The sequence below is a fragment of the Nerophis ophidion genome, linkage group LG19 (assembly GCF_033978795.1).
Source record: "Nerophis ophidion isolate RoL-2023_Sa linkage group LG19, RoL_Noph_v1.0, whole genome shotgun sequence".
In the NCBI taxonomy this organism is placed as follows: Eukaryota; Metazoa; Chordata; class Actinopteri; order Syngnathiformes; family Syngnathidae; genus Nerophis; species Nerophis ophidion.
The window spans coordinates 42868655-42887533 of record NC_084629.1 but is presented as its reverse complement, the minus strand read 5'-3'; the positions used below and the strand labels follow the sequence as shown (position 1 = coordinate 42887533).

At 37.4% G+C, this 18879-nt stretch overlaps 1 protein-coding gene across 1 annotated transcript in view; it reads left to right on the top strand.

The window, feature by feature from the left end:
- The window catches only part of LOC133538426 (glutamate decarboxylase 1-like), a 63097-nt gene that overhangs the window by 1453 nt on the left and 42765 nt on the right, over positions 1-18879 (top strand). Inside the window, exons 2-6 of the mRNA XM_061880052.1 lie at positions 574-796; positions 2103-2165; positions 6548-6697; positions 14078-14320; positions 14401-14491. Of these exons, the coding sequence (XP_061736036.1) occupies positions 712-796; positions 2103-2165; positions 6548-6697; positions 14078-14320; positions 14401-14491 (632 nt within the window). The 5' untranslated portion in view covers positions 574-711. The remainder of the gene's footprint in view (positions 1-573; positions 797-2102; positions 2166-6547; positions 6698-14077; positions 14321-14400; positions 14492-18879) is intronic.

The window sequence follows — 18879 nt, the reverse complement described above, 5'->3', positions numbered from 1 at the left end:
TCATGTGAATGCATGATTTCTTCAGGTATTAATATTGACATTCATTTGAATGCATGATTTTTTTCAAGTATTAATATTGACTTTCATGTGAATGCATGACATATTTAAGTATTATTATTGACTTTTTTGACTATTAATATTCACATTTATGTGAATGCATGACTTACGTAATATTAACATTGATGTGAATGCATGACTTCTTCAAGTATTAATATTAACATTGATGTGAATGCATGACTTCTTCAAGTATTAATATTAACATTCATGTGAATGCATGACTTCTTCAAGTATTAATATTAACATTGATGTGAATGCATGACTTTTTCAAGTATTAATATTAACATTGATGTGAATGCATGACTTTTTCAAGTATTAATATTAACATTCATGTGAATGCATGACTTTTTCAAGTATTAATATTAACATATGTGTGAATGCATGGCTTATTTAGCGTTGACATTGATGTGAATGGATGACTTCTTCAAGTATTAATATTAACATTGATATGAATGGATGACTTCTTCAAGTCAAGTGTGACAATGAAGGCATTCTTCTCTCTTCTCTCCCCACCAGTGAGTCGTTTTGGATATACTGTATATATATATTTTTTTTTGAGAAAATAAACAGAAAACCTCCAGGATATATATATATATATTTTTTTTTTTTTGGGAGGAGCGGGAGCTAAATACTTTTTTTTGTTGCGGGGGATTGATGATGGCGTCTGCACCGTCCTCCTCCTCCTCCGCGGGTGGCGACGCGGACTCCAACGCGGCGACTTTGCGGCCACCGGGATCAAGTAGGTGCAGGCGGCCGATCAAATGCTATTTCACGCGTGTTATTTGGGCCTATTTCCTGCCTCATTAATCATTGCCATTGAAGGGGGGGTCGGCAGGGCTCCTTTCTCTGCAATCTAGATGGATGCTGATAATGCAACATCATGATGGTGATGTATGTTTTGTATATAGAAGAAGAAGCCCTGCAGTACTAATAATAATAATAATAATAAACATCATGATAGTGATGTATGTTTTGTATATGCAAGAAGAAGCCCTGCAGTACTAATAATATTAATAATAAACATCATGATGGTGATGTATGTTTTGTATATGCAAGAAGAAGCCCTGCAGTACTAATAATATTAATAATAATAAACATCATGATGGTGATGTATGTTTTGTATATGCAAGAAGAAGCCCTGCAGTACTAATAATAATAATAATAAACATCATGATGGTGATGTATGTTTTGTATATAAAAGAAGAAGCCCTGCAGTACTAATAATAATAATAATAATAAACATCATGATAGTGATGTATGTTTTGTATATGCAAGAAGAAGCCCTGCAGTACTAATAATAATAATAATAATAAACATAATGATGGTGATGTATGTTTTGTATATGCAAGAAGAAGCCCTGCAGTACTAATAATAATAATAATAATAAACATCATGATAGTGATGTATGTTTTGTATATGCAAGAAGAAGCCCTGCAGTACTAATAATATTAATAATAATAAACATCATGATGGTGATGTATGTTTTGTATATGCAAGAAGAAGCCCTGCAGTACTAATAATAATAATAATAAACATCATGATGGTGATGTATGTTTTGTATATGCAAGAAGAAGCCCTGCAGTACTCATTAATTCCGCCATCTGAAATTGGCCTTAATGGCATACTTGAGCCCGAGGAAAGCTTCCAAGTAGTGGGACTTAAGAGCAGGGAATTAGTGGTCATTGTTTTCCTTCAAATGAACGCATTTTCCAGGCCCAGGAGGGCATTAATGTGCATTTTATGTGCAGAAAAAATAAAAAGAGTCAAAGTGCAAGGTGAAGCAATAATGACCCAAAAGGCTTGAAATGTGACTTGCACACACCAAAACCCCCAAATGCATTCTCTTTTTTTGTGGGGACTATTTGATAACTGCCACCCCTTCTCGCCCCCACAGGGGCTGCTGGCTCGTGATAAGGCAGCACTCTCACATTTCAACTCATATTTTCCTGCAGTCAATAGAAGGGCCGCTTTTTAATGTTCCAATGCACGTGATGCAGCATTTTATTCCACGCCAATGAGCTGAATGCTGATCTTTTTGTGCTCAGGTTATGATGCCTGGTGTGGGGTCGCTCACGGATGCACAAGGAAATTGGGAATGAAGATATGTGGTAAGTATTTTTTTTAAATAAAAATAACATGCTAATTACGTCACATGTTTACACAATGAAATCCAGTCGATTTAATCCCAGCAAATATTGTGTTTAACCTAATAAAGGAAACTGATAAAAATGTGTAACAGTAAAAAAAAAAAAAAATCTTTGTTGATAATTCAGTGATAATTAATGAATGAAAGATTAAAATAAAATGAGGGAATATACAAAACAGTATTTGTGAACATGTGTATAACAATATTATTCATTTAAATAAATAATCCTGCATGTTTAGTTCAAGCTGACAATATGAAAGGATTGATTTTTTTTTGCATTTTACTCCTTTATATTTAATATTAATATATTATACTATTTATATATTATATTATTATCATTATAATATATATTATCATTATATATTACCCTATTTATATATTATATTATTATTATTATTATTATATTTCAACAGTAATTAAGTGAGACCTGCACATCCCATAATAGCAAACGTCACGTGCGTTTGACATTGCTTCGACCGACACGTTGTGCTGCATCCAGTCATGAATGATTTTTATGCATCAGTCTTCTGGATCTGCATCACAAAAGTCCACAGTCAAGTCTCGCATTCAGCAAAAACATCTGACTTTTTTTTTTTTCAATTGATGGTTGGATTTATTGTCATATTTTTCTGTGAGATGTGTTATTTGTGTACAGTACAGTACAAGACATACTTATACATACATATATTTGTGTACAGTACAAGACATACTTATACATACATATATTTGTGTACAGTACAAGACATATTTATACATACATATATTTGTGTGCAGTACAGTATAAGACATATTTATACATACATATATTTGTGTACAGTACAAGACATACTTATACATACATATATTTGTGTACAGTACAGTACAAGACATACTTATACATACATATATTTGTGTACAGTACAGTACAAGACATATGGATCATTTAGAGCGGGGGTCAGCAACCCGCGGCTCTTTAGCGCCGCCCTAGTGGCTCTCTGGAGCTTTTTCAAAAATGTAGGAAAAATTGAAAAAATGAGGGGAAAAAAATATAAAATATATATTTTTTGTTTTACTATAGTTTCTGTCGGAGGACAAACATGACACAAACCTCCCTAATTGTTATAAAACACACTGTTTATATTAAACAGGCTTCACTGATTGGAGTATTTGGCGAGCGCCGTTTTGTCCTACTAATTTTGGCGGTCCTTGAACTCACCCTAGTTTGTTTACATGTATAACTTTCTCCGACTTTCTAAGACATGTTTTATGCCACTTCTTTTTCTGTCTCATTTTGTCCACCAAACTTATAACGTGCATGAATGCACAAAGGTGAGTTTTGTTGACGTTATTGACTTGTGTGGCGTGCTAATCAGACATATTTGGTCCCTGCATGACGGAAAGCTAATCGATGCTAACATGCTATTTAGGCTAGCTGTATGTACATATTGCATCATTATGTCTCATTTGTAGCTATATTTGAGCTCATTTAGTTTCATTTAAGTCAGTGGTGTCAAACTCAAATACAGAGTGGGACAAAATTTCAAACTGAACAAAGTCGCGAGCCAAGGTTGAACAAATGAACCTTTTAATAGGGACCCAAACAAGTTTTGCATTGAATTTTAAACAAGCAAGGCTTATATAACTTTATAGTGACATGCAAAATCCAGTTTCAAATAATATTAATAATAAAAAAATATCAATGGCATATCAAATACAATTTTAATAAAAATGTAATGCCTCTTTTCTATTTGCAGCCTGCTGAAGTGAATATCAAAATCAACTTTTTCCACAGGCTAACGATAAATTTGAAAATAAAATAACAATAATGAATGAATCAAACAGTCAAGCCTTGAAGTAGCAAGATAAAGTGCATGAATAAAATGTTAATAATTGCTCAGTTTGCTACACTGATTTGCTTTAACACTGACAATGGAACAAGCAACGCTTATATAACTTAATAGTACAAAATCAACTTTCAAAAAACAAATAAAAAACATCAATGGTATATTAGATAAAATGTAAATAAAAAATATAAGGCCTCTTTTCTATTTGCAGCCTTCTGGGGTAAATATAGACATTAACTTTTTCCACTGGCTAATACATTATGGGTTTCGGGGGGTGTATTGTAGCATTCCGGAAGAGTTAGTAAGGCAAGGGATTCTGGGTATTTGTTCTGTTGTGTTTATGTTGTGTTACGGTGCGGATTTTCTCCAGAAATGTGTTTGTCATTCTTGTTTGGTGCGTGTTCACAGTGTGGCGCATATTTGTAACAGTGTTAAAGTTGTTTATAGGGCCACCCTCAGTGTGACCTGTATGGCTGTTGACCAAGTATGCCTTGCATTCCCTTATGTGAGTGTAGTAGCCGCATATATTACGTGACTGGGCACGCACGCTGTTTGTAAAGACGAAAAGCAGAAGTGAAGACAGGTTGTAGAGGATGTTAAAAGCAGTACCTTTAAGGCACGCCTCCAATATTGTTGTCTGGGTGCAAATCGGGAGAAAGTCAGGAGAATGATTGCCCCGGGAGATTTTCGGGAGAGGCACTGAAATTCGGTAGTCTCCCGGGAAAATCGTGAGGGTTGGCAAGTATGAGTATTAGCGGCACCGCCGCTGTATAATACCGGCGGGCCAGCTCTAATGTTGATTTGATATTGCCTCAAGGGCCAAATTAATTTACACGGCGGGCCAAGTTTGACACCCATGCTTTAAGTCTTCTTAATTCAATTTATATCTCATGACACACTATCTGTATGTAATATGGCTTTTATTTTTTTTGCAGCTCCAGACATATTTGTTTTTGTATTTTTGGTCCAATATGGCTATTTCAACATTTTGGGTTGCCGACCCCTGCTTTAGAGAGTTGTTTGTGACGTCACGCTGCTGCCATATTTTATACAGTTAGATTGAATAAAAAAAAACTAACCTGTGTCTTTGCAAACCTTACAAAATATCATTTTTTTGGTAAAACTAACAAAGATAAATATCTCTAGGCGTTATTAGCCATTTTGCATGTGTTGTTTAGAAGTTATGTTTGAATAAATTTGTTTTGCTTTTTCCACATTATTTCAGGATTCTAAGAACATTATTGTCATATTGAGTAAAAAAAACTACTTTTTCCATTAGCAAGATTTTAAAAAGCATATGTTTTGAGTAAAACTCCCAAAGATGTTATAATCCGCTGCCCGGATCATTCCATGTTCTAGTTTTGTTCCGTTTTTGTATCTCATTCTGTTGTTTGACATCCTTAGTTCCTGTTTTAGTCTGTTTCCATAGTAACATATTATTTTCACCTGCCGTGGTTTCCACACGTACACCTGTTTTGTGAATCACCACCCCTTTTTTAAGCCAGCCCTTTCTGGGCGGTATAGCTCGGTTGGTAGAGCGGCCGTGCCAGCAACTTGAGGGTTGCAGGTTTGATCCCCGCTTCCGCCATCCTAGTCACTGCCGTTGTGTCCTTGGGCAAGACACTTTACCCACCTGCTCCCAGTCCCACCCACACTGGTTTAAATGTAACTTAGATATTGGGTTTCACTATGTAAAGCGCTTTGAGTCACTAGAGAAAAAGCGCTATATAAATATAATTCACTTCACTGTTCATTCATTTTTGCATCCTAATTTGCACATATCATTGCAGTGACGACTGCAATGATATGTTTCTACTCGCTAGCTTTCGTGCTGTCCATTTGATTTCCTCTAGCTCTCATGCTAGTCGTTTTTGTTTTGCCTTTTGTGCCCTTGTGCCAGTTTTTTTGTTCATAGTCTAATTGTTTTTTTAATAAATTATTGTTTCTTACCGTACGCTGTGTTCGAGCCCGACTGCATTCCTGGAAGAACGTTACAAAAGATGCATTATTTCAGGCATTATTAGCCATTGTTCATGTGTGGTTCAGAATTTATGTTTAAATTTCTGTCATATTGAGTGTTACAGTATACAGTCATATTGAGTAAAACCTAATTTTTGTATTTGCAAACCATAGCAAAACAACTATTTCTAGTAAAACTCACATGAGTTCAATATCACAGACATTTTTAGACATTTTACACGTTTGGATTAGGAATTATGTTGGAATACATTTGTATTGCTTTTTCCGCATTATCTCAGGATTCCAAGTACATTAGTGTCAAATTGAGTAAAATTTAACTTGTTGTTTTCGCAAACCATACCAAATGTTTTTTTTCCAGTAAAACTCACAAAGATACATTTCTTCAGGCATTGTTAGACATTTTGCATGTGTATTTTTGGTTATGTTTCAAAAACTGTCATATTGAGTGTGACCATATAGTACAGCTGACACCTGAGAACGTGATGATAAAGGTGATGTTTCCGGGAGAGTGACCTTGGCGTGGACTGTCCTCCATGTGCAGGGTTCCTGCAGAAGAATAACAGTGTGGAGGAGAGGAGCAAGTTCTTCAAGGAGCGTGCGGCCAGGAGCTTCATGCTCACCTGCGACAACAGTGGCGAGGGCGCCCACTTCACGCGCACAGAGACCGACTTCTCCAACATGTTTGCCAGAGGTAAGAAAGTGTGATGTTGCAAATGTACCTCAATAACATCATCTGCTGTTTCAATAAGTCAATAACATCATGTTTGAGTCCTGTTGGACTGCAGCTCCAAACACTGCCTTGTTGTTACAGTTGTTGTTGTTTTCATTATTTAAAAAAAAAAAACAATCACTAGCAGTTATAATATAAAATTTGGCTTAGAATCATTCAAACCGTTTTTAAAAAATTCATCCCCTATTTAAACAGAAAAAAAATGTTAAAAACGAGGCAAGGACAAGTAAAAGAGCAACTTGAAATACTCATGAACATTAAAAGAATGACAAAGCAGGTGAGTGAGAATGAGTTTATACCTCAGGTTATTTTTTAAAAGTAGTAAGGGATATTAACACAGTCAATGTATATATTTTTGGTTGGAAATATTCAAAACATTAATATTAATGCATGCCATGCTTATTGCATCCCAGAAAGAGAGAAAGATGATTAAACATTTATTTATTTATTTATTAAGAGAGAGAGAGAGATATTTATACTTTGATATAGATAGAGAGAAAGAAAGAGGTTTATACGTTTTATTTAGAATGAGAGAAAAAGATTGATAAGTTTCGTAAGTTTGTTTAGAAATAGATATTTATATGTGTATATTTATATATATATATATATATGTGAATATATATATATATATAGAGAGAGAGAGAGAGAGAGAAAGACAGAGAGAAAAAAAGAAAGAGGTTTATATGTTTTGTTTAGAGAGAAAGAGAGGTTTATAGTATATATATATAAATATATATATATATATATATATATATGTGTGTGTGTGTGTGATGAGGTGGCAATTTGTCCAGAGTGTACCCCGCCTATGGCCCGATTGTAGCTGAGATAGGCACCAGCGCCCCCTGCGACCCCAAAAGGGACAAGCGGTAGAAAATGGATGGATGTATATGCATATATATATATATATATATATATATATATATATATTTATACACGTTTTGTTTAGAGAGCGAGAGATAGAGGTTTATACTTCCGTTTATAAATATATATATATATATATATAGAGAGAGAGAGAGAGAGAGAGAGAAAGGGAGGGAGAAAGAGGTTTGTACGTTTCTCATATATATATATATATATATATATATATATATATATATATATATATATATATATATATATATATATATATACATATAGAGAGAGAGAGAGAGAGGGATTGAGAGATTTTTAAGTTTCGTTTAGAGAGACAGAGAATTTTTATATATATATATATATATATATCAATACATTTTAAAATATTTCAGTATATATATATATCCATCCATCCATCCATTTTCTACCGCTTATTCCCTTTCGGGGTCGCGGGGGGCGCTGGCGCCTATCTCAGCTACAATCGGGCGGAAGGCAGGGTACACCCTGGACAAGTCGCCACCTCATCGCAGGGCCAACACAGATAGACAGACAACATTCACACTCACATTCACACACTAGGGCCAATTTAGTGTTGCCAATCAACCTATCCCCAGGTGCATGTCTTTGGAAGTGGGAGGAAGCCGGAGTACCCGGAGGGAACCCACGCATTCACGGGGAGAACATGCAAACTCCACACAGAAAGATCCCGAGCCTGGATTTGAACCCAGGACTGCAGGAACTTCGTATTGTGAGGCAGACGCACTAACCCCTCTGCCACCGTGAAGCCTATATATATATATATATGTTTAAATAAAAATGTATATGTATATGCATATGTATATATATAGAGAGAGATAAAGAAGTTTATACATTTTGTTCACAGAGAGAGAGAGAAAGGTTTATACATTTTGTTTATATATACAGTGGGGCAAAAAAGTATTTAGTCAGCCAGCGATTGTGGAAGTTCTCCCACTTAAAATGATGACAGAGGTCTGTCATATTCATCATAGGTACACTTCAACTGTGAGAGACAGAATGTGAAAAGAAAATCCAGGGATTCACATTGTAGGAATTTTACCGCTTGTCCCTTTTGGGGTCGCGGGGGGCGCTGGTGCCTATCTCAGCTACAATCGGGCGGAAGGCTGTGTACACCCTGAACAAGTCAGCACCTCATCGCAGAAAATGTTGTGATGCTAAAAATATCCATGTATTATTGACTCGATACGCTCCTGCACTTGGTATCATTACAGTGGATGTCAGGTGTAGATCCACCCATAGTGTTCGTTTACATTGTGACGGCGGTGAGCTATTGTATCCTCCTATGATGTGTAGTGAAGCATGTTCAGCTATTCCTCGTCCTCCAGTCATAATGTTACTTGTAAGAAACATACTTTATTTGTCGCCATGGAGACCAGGATTAGTGATTTAGAAGTAGCTCAAACACTGTGGATGGATGTTAGCTGCATGTGTTAAAGCAGCTCTTCCTGAGGGTGTTTCAGTGTTATAACTTCACTTTTATCAGGACTTTTTACAGCAAAATGCGTCCATTCTCCCTTTTCTGTCTACACGCCGTGTCTGCTTGGAAGTACTCTGTGTGTGTGCGCTGCCCAACATGCTCCTCTGCTGGTAAAAGCAGCGATGTCACCACGTGACCACGACGTGCCCGTTAAAAAAAAGGGGGAGTACCGAATATGATTCATTGGTATCGCTTTTTAAAAGGGTCAGGAATAATTTTGGTGATTTAACCCCCAATTCCAACCCTTGATGCTGAGAGGGAGGCCACGGATCCCATTTTTATAGTCTTTGGTATGACTCGGCCGGGGTTGGAACTCACCACCTCCCAGTCTCAGGGCGGACACTCTAACCACTAGACCGCCAGACCACCGACTAGTCCAACAAATGGATCGCATTCTCAGCCTCATACTCGCGGGTACTTGGAAGCCACAACCTTTACTGACCCACTGCTGCTGGAATTTATTACACACGTGTCAAATTCTGCACTTTTCAACGGGTGACTCAAGCTCAGTGCTCGTTAGGCAGATGTTACACATTTATTAATCCTTCCATAGACTATTCCAGCGGGTACAAACAAGATTTCACTCTCACATTGACACCTGTGGACAATTGAGAGTCTCTATTCAACCTAGCAGTGTACCTGAGTGACATGCAGACTCCACACAGCGATGTTCCCATGGTTCCACCCCTAAATCTCCCGTCTGTAAGGCTGACATGCTCTTGTTTAATATTACACAATTATTATTATTACTGCCCTCAAAAGCAGTGAAGTTGTCAGATTCTGTAAATGCTAAATAAAAAGAGAATACAACAAATCCTTTTCAACTTATATTCAATTGAATAGACTGCAAAGACAAGATATTTCATGTTCACACTGGAAAACATTATTTTTTGCAAATATTAGCTCATTTGGAATTTGTTGCCTGCAAACGTGTTTCAAAAAAGCTGGCACAAGTGGCAAAAAAGAGTGAGAAAGTTGAGGAATGCTCATCAAAGACGTATTTGGAACATCCCACAGGTGAACAGGCTAATTGGGAACAGGTGGGTGCCATGATCGGCTATAAAAGCAGCTTCCATGAAATGCTCACTCATTCACAAAAAAGAACAGGGCGAGGGTCACCACTTTGTCAACAAATGCATGAGAAAATTGTTTAAGAACAACATTTCTCAAGCAGCTATTGCAAAGAATTTAGGGATTTGACCATCTAAGCCAGGGGTCGGGAACCTTTTTGGCTGAAAGAGCCATGAAAGCCAAATATTTCAAAACGTATTTCCTTGAGAGCCATATAATATTTTTTAAGACTGAATACAACTAAATGCGTGCATTTTTAAGTCCGACCAACATTTTTAGAGTATAATAACTCTCTTATTCTTTTTAAGAACATTGTTATTCTAAAGTTAACCAATTATAAATATAATACTTCTTACCATTAATGCAACATCTTGAACAGGTGCGGTAGAAAACGGATGGTTGGATTAAAATCCATGAGAATGTTTTATAATTTCAATGTTATTTTTAACACTGTGATTACCAGCGGAATTATTAATTTCTTATCGTGTTAAGCAATGTCAGCTAAGATTTATCTGAGAGCCAGATGTAGTCATCAAAAGAGCCACATCTGGCTCTACAGCCATAGGTTCCCTACCCCTGATCTACGCTCTGTAATATCATCAAAAGGTTGAAAGAATGTGGTGAAATCACTGCATGTAAGCCATGATATTACTCACCTTCCATCCCTCAGGCACTATTGCATCAAAAAGCGACGTCAGTGTATAAATGATATCACCACATGGGCTCAGGAACACTTCATAAAACCACTGTCAGTAACTACAGTTGGTCGCTACATCTGTAAGTGCAAGATAAAACTCTACTTTGCATAGTAATCCATTTATCAACAACACCCAGAAACGTCGCTGCGCCCGAGCTAATTTAAGATGGACTGATGCAAAGTGTAAAAGTGTTCTGTGGTCTGATGAGTCCACATTTCAAATTGTTTTTGGAAACTGTGGACGTCGTGTCCGCCGGAACAAAGAGGAAAAGAACCATCCGGATTGTTCTAGGCACAAAGTGTAAAAGCCAGCATGTGTGATGGTATGGGGGTGTGTTAGTGGCCAAGGCATGGCTAACTTACACATCTGTGAAGGCACTATTAATGCTGAAAGGTACATACAACTCCTCAGTTCCCAAACCTTTACTGAGTGTTGTTAAAAGGAAAGGCCATGTAACACACTGGTAAAAATGCCTTTTTTGCAATGTGTTGCTGCCATTACATTCTAACTTCATGATTATTTGCAACAAAAAACCTGAAGTTTGTCAGTGTGAAGATGAAATATCTTGTCTTTGCAGTCTATTCAATTGAATATAAGTTGAAAAGGATTTGTTGTATTCTCTTTTTATTTACTATTTACACAACATGACAACTTCACTGCTTTTGGGCTTTTGTATTCATGTGGCAACACATTTGCCTTTTTGAGGTTTTTCCTCCAAAAGTCAGTGAAAAGATTAGATAGATCAGATAGTACTTTTATTTATTCCTTCAGGAAAATTAAACATTTTCAGCACAATCCCATTCAAGTGTGTGTAATAAATCAGGCAGAGTGTGAGAAAACAACATTTTGTGTTTCCAGTGTGGCCCGAATATTTCTTCTTCTTCTAAAAATACTAATTGTGTTTATTTGTAATAAATGCAAGAGACTAATCAAAAAATATACAATTTAGAGGCCAACAAATTGTCTTTGTTCCAGACTTTGTCTGGTCCAATATGAGAGATGTATCAAACATTCTGTCTTAATAATGATCATAATGCAGACTTTTGATTGACACTTACACTTTTACATGAATGTAAGAATATGTTAATGAGGTGTTTTGAATATTGTGGTTGCTATGTCCAGGGATCAATACATTCATCTCTCAGGTACATCATGAAAATAAGAACTGATGATAAGACATTCATGTAATTAATCTCTTTGTCAATGCTGAATATTTAATATTGTAGCTTTTGCTGACAGTGCAATACTTCAGCCGTAAGGCCGATCGAGCTTATTGACAACTTGAAAGCTTTGTCACAGCAACAGGAATCCCTGTTGTGCGTTTATAACACACATGTTACACAAAACTAGGACAACTATCAGAAAAAAATGCCAATTATTATATTGTAAAGCTCATTTAGTTACAAGTTTGAGTCTAAAATGATGACAAAGCTGGAACGTTGTTACGATCCGATGCTCGGATCATACCATATAGTAGTTTTGTTCCTTTTTGTATCACATTCTGTTATTTGACTGCCTTACTTCCTGTTTGCTCCTTCACCATGGTTTCTTATTAGTTCCACCTGCTACCCGCTGTTGAGGCACACCTGTTTTGTTAATCACCGTCCTTATTTAAGCCAACCCTTTTTGTTCATTTGGCCTCGGATCCTAATTTGCTTTCATGCAACAAGAGACGCCTGCTTTCTATATTCTTACTCGCTAGCTTTCGCGCTACACCTTATTTATCCCTAGCTCTCATGCTAGTTGTTTTTGTTTTCCCTTTTTGTGCCTTTGTGCCAAGTGTAAGTGTTTCTGTTTGTTTCCCTAGCTCCCATTCTAGCGCCTTTTGTTTGCCTTTTCTGCCTAGCACCAGTGTTTTTGTCCTTAGCCTGTTTTCGAGTTAAATAAATTTGTATTTCTTACCATACGCAGTGTTCTTGCCCCGAACGCATCCAGGGAAGAACTAATCCGGCATCGCTATGCCCAGCAAACGTCACAAACGTGTTCACACTGCTTCCCTTTTGTTATGCTACAGACTTATTCCAAAATAAAATATTACATTTTTGTCCTCAAAAAAATCTACAATATCCCATAATGACAATGGGAGAACGTTTTAGAGCTTTTTGCAAATTTAATAAAAAAAAAAAAGAAAAAACAGGGGACAGGAGGGCAAATGGCAGGGACAAGAGGGGGATTAAAACAGAGAGAGAGAAACTACAACAACAAAAAAAAAACAACAACAACAACAGAACATCAGCAAATATAAATGTGTGTGTATATATATATATATATATATATATACATATATATATATATGTATATGGTACAAAAAATATAACAAACGACCAGTTAAAGAATAAGATAGTAATAACTGAGAAGTGACAATGAACATTATTGCATAACAAACGGAGCGATTGAAGTACCAATAGAAGGAACAATATTGATAATAAATGTCCCTCTTGGGGTTACGGTGGGTGCTGGAGCCTATACCAGTTGCATTCAGGCGGAAGGCGGGGTACACCCTGGACAAGTAATATTGATAATGAATTCTAATAATTATCTCTGTTATCAACATTACAATTGCTTCAAATGCAACAACATATGAATGTAAATAATACTTGAATTACAGAAGAAAAAATGTAAAGGGATCAGGGTAAAAAAAAGGGTAGCACCTGAGGGATGGAAGGTGCGTAATATCATGGCTTACGTGCAGTGATTTCTCCACATTCTCTGAACATTTTGTTGATATTACAGAGCGTAGATGGTGAATAGCAGCTTGAGAAATGTTGTTCTTAAACAATTTGCTCAGGCGTTTGTTGACAAAGTGGTGACCCTCGCCCCGTCCTTGTTTGTGAATGAGTGAGCATTTCATGGAAGCTGCTTTTATAGCCAATCATGGCACCCACCTGTTCCCAATTAGCCTGTTCACCTGTACCATGGTCCAGATAAGTCTTTGATGAGCATTCTTCAACTTTCTCACTCTTTTTTGCCACTTGTGCCAGCTTTTTGGAAACACGTTGCAGACATCAAATTCCAAATGAGCTAATATTTGCGAAAAAAATAACGTTTTCCAGTTCTAACGTTAAATATCTTGTCTTTGCAGTCTATTTAATTGAATATAAATTGAAAATTTGATTAGCAAACCATTGTATTCTGTTTTTTGTGTAGCATTTACACAACCTGACAACTTCACTAGTTTGGGCTTTTGTACAATTCTTTCTGCAGATCTCTTACCTGCCAAAAACGGCGAGGAGCCCACCATGCAGTTCTTGCTGGAGGTGGTGGAAATCCTCACCAGCTACATCCGCAAAACCTTCGACAGATCCACCAAGGTCCTGGACTTCCACCACCCACACCAGCTGCTGGAAGGCATGGAGGGCTTCAACCTGGAGCTCTCCGAGCAGCCCGAGTCCCTGGAGCAGATCCTGGTGGACTGTCGGGACACTCTGAAGTACGGCGTGAGGACAGGTGAGGAGGACAAAAGGGGGCTGAAGCAACCAAACCACAAATATTAATGATGTTTTTTGTAATCCACCAATGAATGATAGGTCATCCCAGATTCTTCAACCAGCTGTCGACTGGATTAGACATTGTTGGCTTGGCAGGGGAGTGGCTTACCTCTACAGCCAACACTAACATGTAAGTATTATTTCTAGCCATCTTTGCTAGCATGTCCTAACTAGGGTTGTACGGTATACCGGTGTTAGTATAGTACCGCAATACTATCGAGTGATATTCGGTACTATACCGCCTCAAAAAAGTACCAATTCCCCCACCATGCAGAGCGCCCTCGGGAAGAGGTGCTTTGAGACGTGGGAAGGGTAGCTAGCTAGCAGCTAATGTCAGTCCGCAGTCAGCAATGTTGTCATTTCTTTAAAGTCACCAGTCCGAGACTCCGTGGCAACGATACAAACTCAATATCGCACACAGGAGCCATGATTACACCATTCAGTTTACTTTGATCACACTAATCACATGCGAATGAAGGGAATACTTAGTCAACAGTCGTACATGTCAAACTAAGGCTGGCTGTATGACCAACGCCAACACTGTTATAAACATGTGCCGTATAGGGAAACCATACAAAACAACCAATTCACAGAACTCCTTGCAGCACCAACTCTTGTGGGGACACTACAATATAAACAAACACCAACGGTGGATCGACCTAATGTCCATTGTAATGACACCAAGTACAGGAGCTTATCTAGTCGATACTACTATGATTACATTGTAGTAGAAAAGTCCGGATCTTAAACAGGAACAATAGAGAGTTTGTTACAACAGTTTTAATTACTCACAATCAGATAATACAAAGTTGGATTGAATCAATATGAAATACAGACAGTGTCTGATGAGACGAAAGATGGTGAACCCTCGTAAAGGAATTAAGAAAGAGCGCACACTCAGGCTTGGTCTTCCCTTCTTATTTATACGCTCCATGATGACCTGATTTGTAGCATAATCAACTTAAATAACTGTCCAATGTTCAGATGTCACCCCACCAACAGAACTAGCACTTGGTCAGGGTGACTTGACCTCTCATGTCGTGTCCCTCCCAATGCATTCAGTTTAGAGGTGACCCTTGGACAGAAATGTTCCACTACCTAATCGATATTTTTTAGCGTCACAAAATCTTCTTTTGTTTTTAAAAAATGTATATTCTATTTATAAAGTCAGGAAATACATACCCGGACACATGAGGACTTTGAATATGACCTTTAACAACTTGGTATCGGATCGATACCTAAACGTGTGGTATCATCCAAAAACTAACGCAAAGTATCAAAGAAGAGAAGAATTAAGATTATTACATTTGAACAGAAGTTTAGCTAAAACATGTTGGAACAGAAAATAAGCAGATATTAACCGCAAATGAACAAGTAGATTAATAATCAATTTTTACAGTTTGTCCCTCATAATGTGTAGAAAATAATAGGTGTATAAATGACACAATATGTTACCGCAGACTAATCAGGTGTCTTTGTTTGTTTACTTACTACTAAAAGACAAGTTGTCTAGTATGTTCAACATTTTATTTAAGGACTAAAGTACAATAATAAACATATGTTTCATGTACACTAAGATTTTTTGTTTAAATAAAGCTACCATATTTCCTTGAATTGCCGCAGGGTATATAGTATGCGCCTGCCTTGAATTACTGCCGGGTCAAACCCGCTTCGCAAAATAATTAGCGCATGCTTAGTATTACCGCCGGGTCAAACTTGTGACGTCACCAGTGACACTTCCCCTGTCATCATTTTCAAAATGGAGGATGCTGATTTCAATACCGGTAATTTGAAATCGCATAGAGGGAGGAAGATTAAGAGCTATTCAGTAGGATTTAAGGTCCAAGCTTACATCACACTCAATTTTTTTACTGCATGCCTTTGGTAAGTGCCAGAGTGAGAAGAGGTTTTAAAATAATTAGCGCGTGCTTACTTTTACCGCATGCCTTTGGTAAGCGCAGGAGTGAGAAGAGGTTTTACATTAATTAGTGACACGGCGGCAATTCAAGGAAATACGGTAGTAATTAAATATTTGGTGGTCCCCTTTATCTAGAAAAGTATCTAAAAAGACTGAAATGTACCAAAATATTCTGGTATCGGGACAACATGAGTGTAAACAAGACGCTTGAAGAGACACACTCATACTTTGGTCGTTCACACTTAAGTCATCACATTCAAGCTTAATGACATATTTACTTGCGGTCTTTGTCTCGTGTGACACTTGTTCCTGTGACATAAACCCTGGGAGAGGTTGAAATGTTTATATCCCAGCAGCAGCAGGAACATGTCAGTATCATCGTGACTCGATCATGAGCCAACATCTGTAAGAACCACTGTATGATAGTCAACTAACACGATGTTGGACCGACTTTGGAGTTGCATGGAAAATGTCATCTGAAGGCAAGTTTACTCAGCTGGTGGCCCGAGTTCAGTTCAAAACTTGGCGGACAAACATTTTTGCAGCAAATTCCTAAGAACAGTGCTCCTATTGTATAGAGGATCTTGGACACTTTGATAGATCCTTGTGTTGACATTTCAATCTTGCTACCAAACATAACACAAGGGTTCCAAACTTTCAACTTATATAACAGCAATAAATAACATAAATATACTATTGATATTACTACAGATTTGGGTGCTAAAACATATCTCAATCAATCAATGTTTATTTATAATGCCCTAAATCACAAATGTCTCAAAGGACTGCACAAATCATTACGACTACAACATCAAGGAAAACTCACACCCAGTGGGCAGGGAGAATTCACATCCAGTGGGACGCCAGTGACAATGCTGACTATGAGAAACCTTGGAGAGGACCTCAAACGTGGGCAACCCCAAACCCCCCCCCCCCTCTAGGGGACCGAAAGCAATGGATGTCGAGCGGGTCTAACATGATACTGTGAAAGTTCAATCCATAGTGGCTCCAACACAGCCGCGAGAGTTCCGTTCAAAGCGGATCCAAGACAGCAGCGAGAGTCCCGTCCACAGGAAACCATCCCAAGCGGAGGCGGATCAGCAGCGTAGAGATGTCCCCAACCGATACAGGCGAGCGGTCCATCCTGGGTCCCGACGAGCGGTCCATCCTGGGTCTCGACTCTGGACAGCCAGTACTTCATCCATGGTCATCGGACCGGACCCCCTCCACAAGGGAGGAGGGGACATAGGAGAAAAAAGAAAAGAAGCGGCAGATCAACTGGTCTAAAAAGGAGGTTTATTTAAAGGCTAGAGTATACAAATGAGTTTTAAGGTGAGACTTAAATGCTTCTACTGAGGTAGCATCTCGAACTGTTACCGGGAGGGCATTCCAGAGTACTGGAGCCCGAACGGAAAACGCTCTATAGCCCGCAGACTTTTTTTGGGCTCTGGGAATCACTAATAAGCCGGAGTCCTTTGAAGGCAGATTTCTTGCCGGGCGCAGTGGGGAGAGTGGGGGAGAGTGGCCGTGCGCAACCCGAGCGTCCCTGGTTCAATTCCCACCTAGTACCAACCTCGTCACGTCCGTTGTGTCCTGAGCAAGACACTTCACCCTTGCTCCTGATGTGTGCTGGTTGGCGCCTTGCATGGCAGCTCCCTCCATCAGTGTGTGAATGTGTGTGTGAATGGGTAAATGTGGAAGTAGTGTCAAAGCGCTTTGAGTACCTTGAAGGTAGAAAAGCGCTATACAAGTACAACCCATTTATCATTTATTTATTTAATACAATTTGCAAGATAGGATGGAGCTAGACCGTGTAGTATTTTATACCTAAGTAGTAAAACCTTAAAGTCACATCTTAAGTGCACAGGAAGCCAGTGCAGGTGAGCCAGTATAGGTATATATGTATGTATATATGTATATAAAGGTATATACAGTATAGGTATATATGTATGTATATATGTATATAAAGTTATATACAGTATAGGTATACATGTATGTAAATATGTATATAAAGGTATATACAGTATAGGTATATATGTATGTATATATGTATATAAAGGTATATACAGTATGGGTATATATGTATGTATGTATGTATATAAAGGTATATACAGTATAGGTATATATGTGTATAAAGGTATATACAGTATAGGTGTATATGTGTATAAAGGTATATACAGTATAGGTATATATGTATGTATATAAAGGTATATACAGTATAGGTATATATGTATATAAAGGTATATACAGTATAGGTATATATGTATGTATATATGTATATAAAGGTATATACAGTATAGGTATATATGTATGTATATATGTATATAAAGGTATATACAGTATAGGTATATATGTGTATAAAGGTATATACACTATAGGTATATATGTATATAAAGGTATATACAGTATAGGTATATATGTATGTATATGTATATAAAGGTATATACAGTATAGGTATATATGCATGTATATATGTATATAAAGGTATATACAGTATAGGTATATATGTATGTATGTATGTATATAAAGGTATATACAGTATAGGTATATATGTGTATAAAGGTATATACGGTATAGGTGTATATGTGTATAAAGGTATA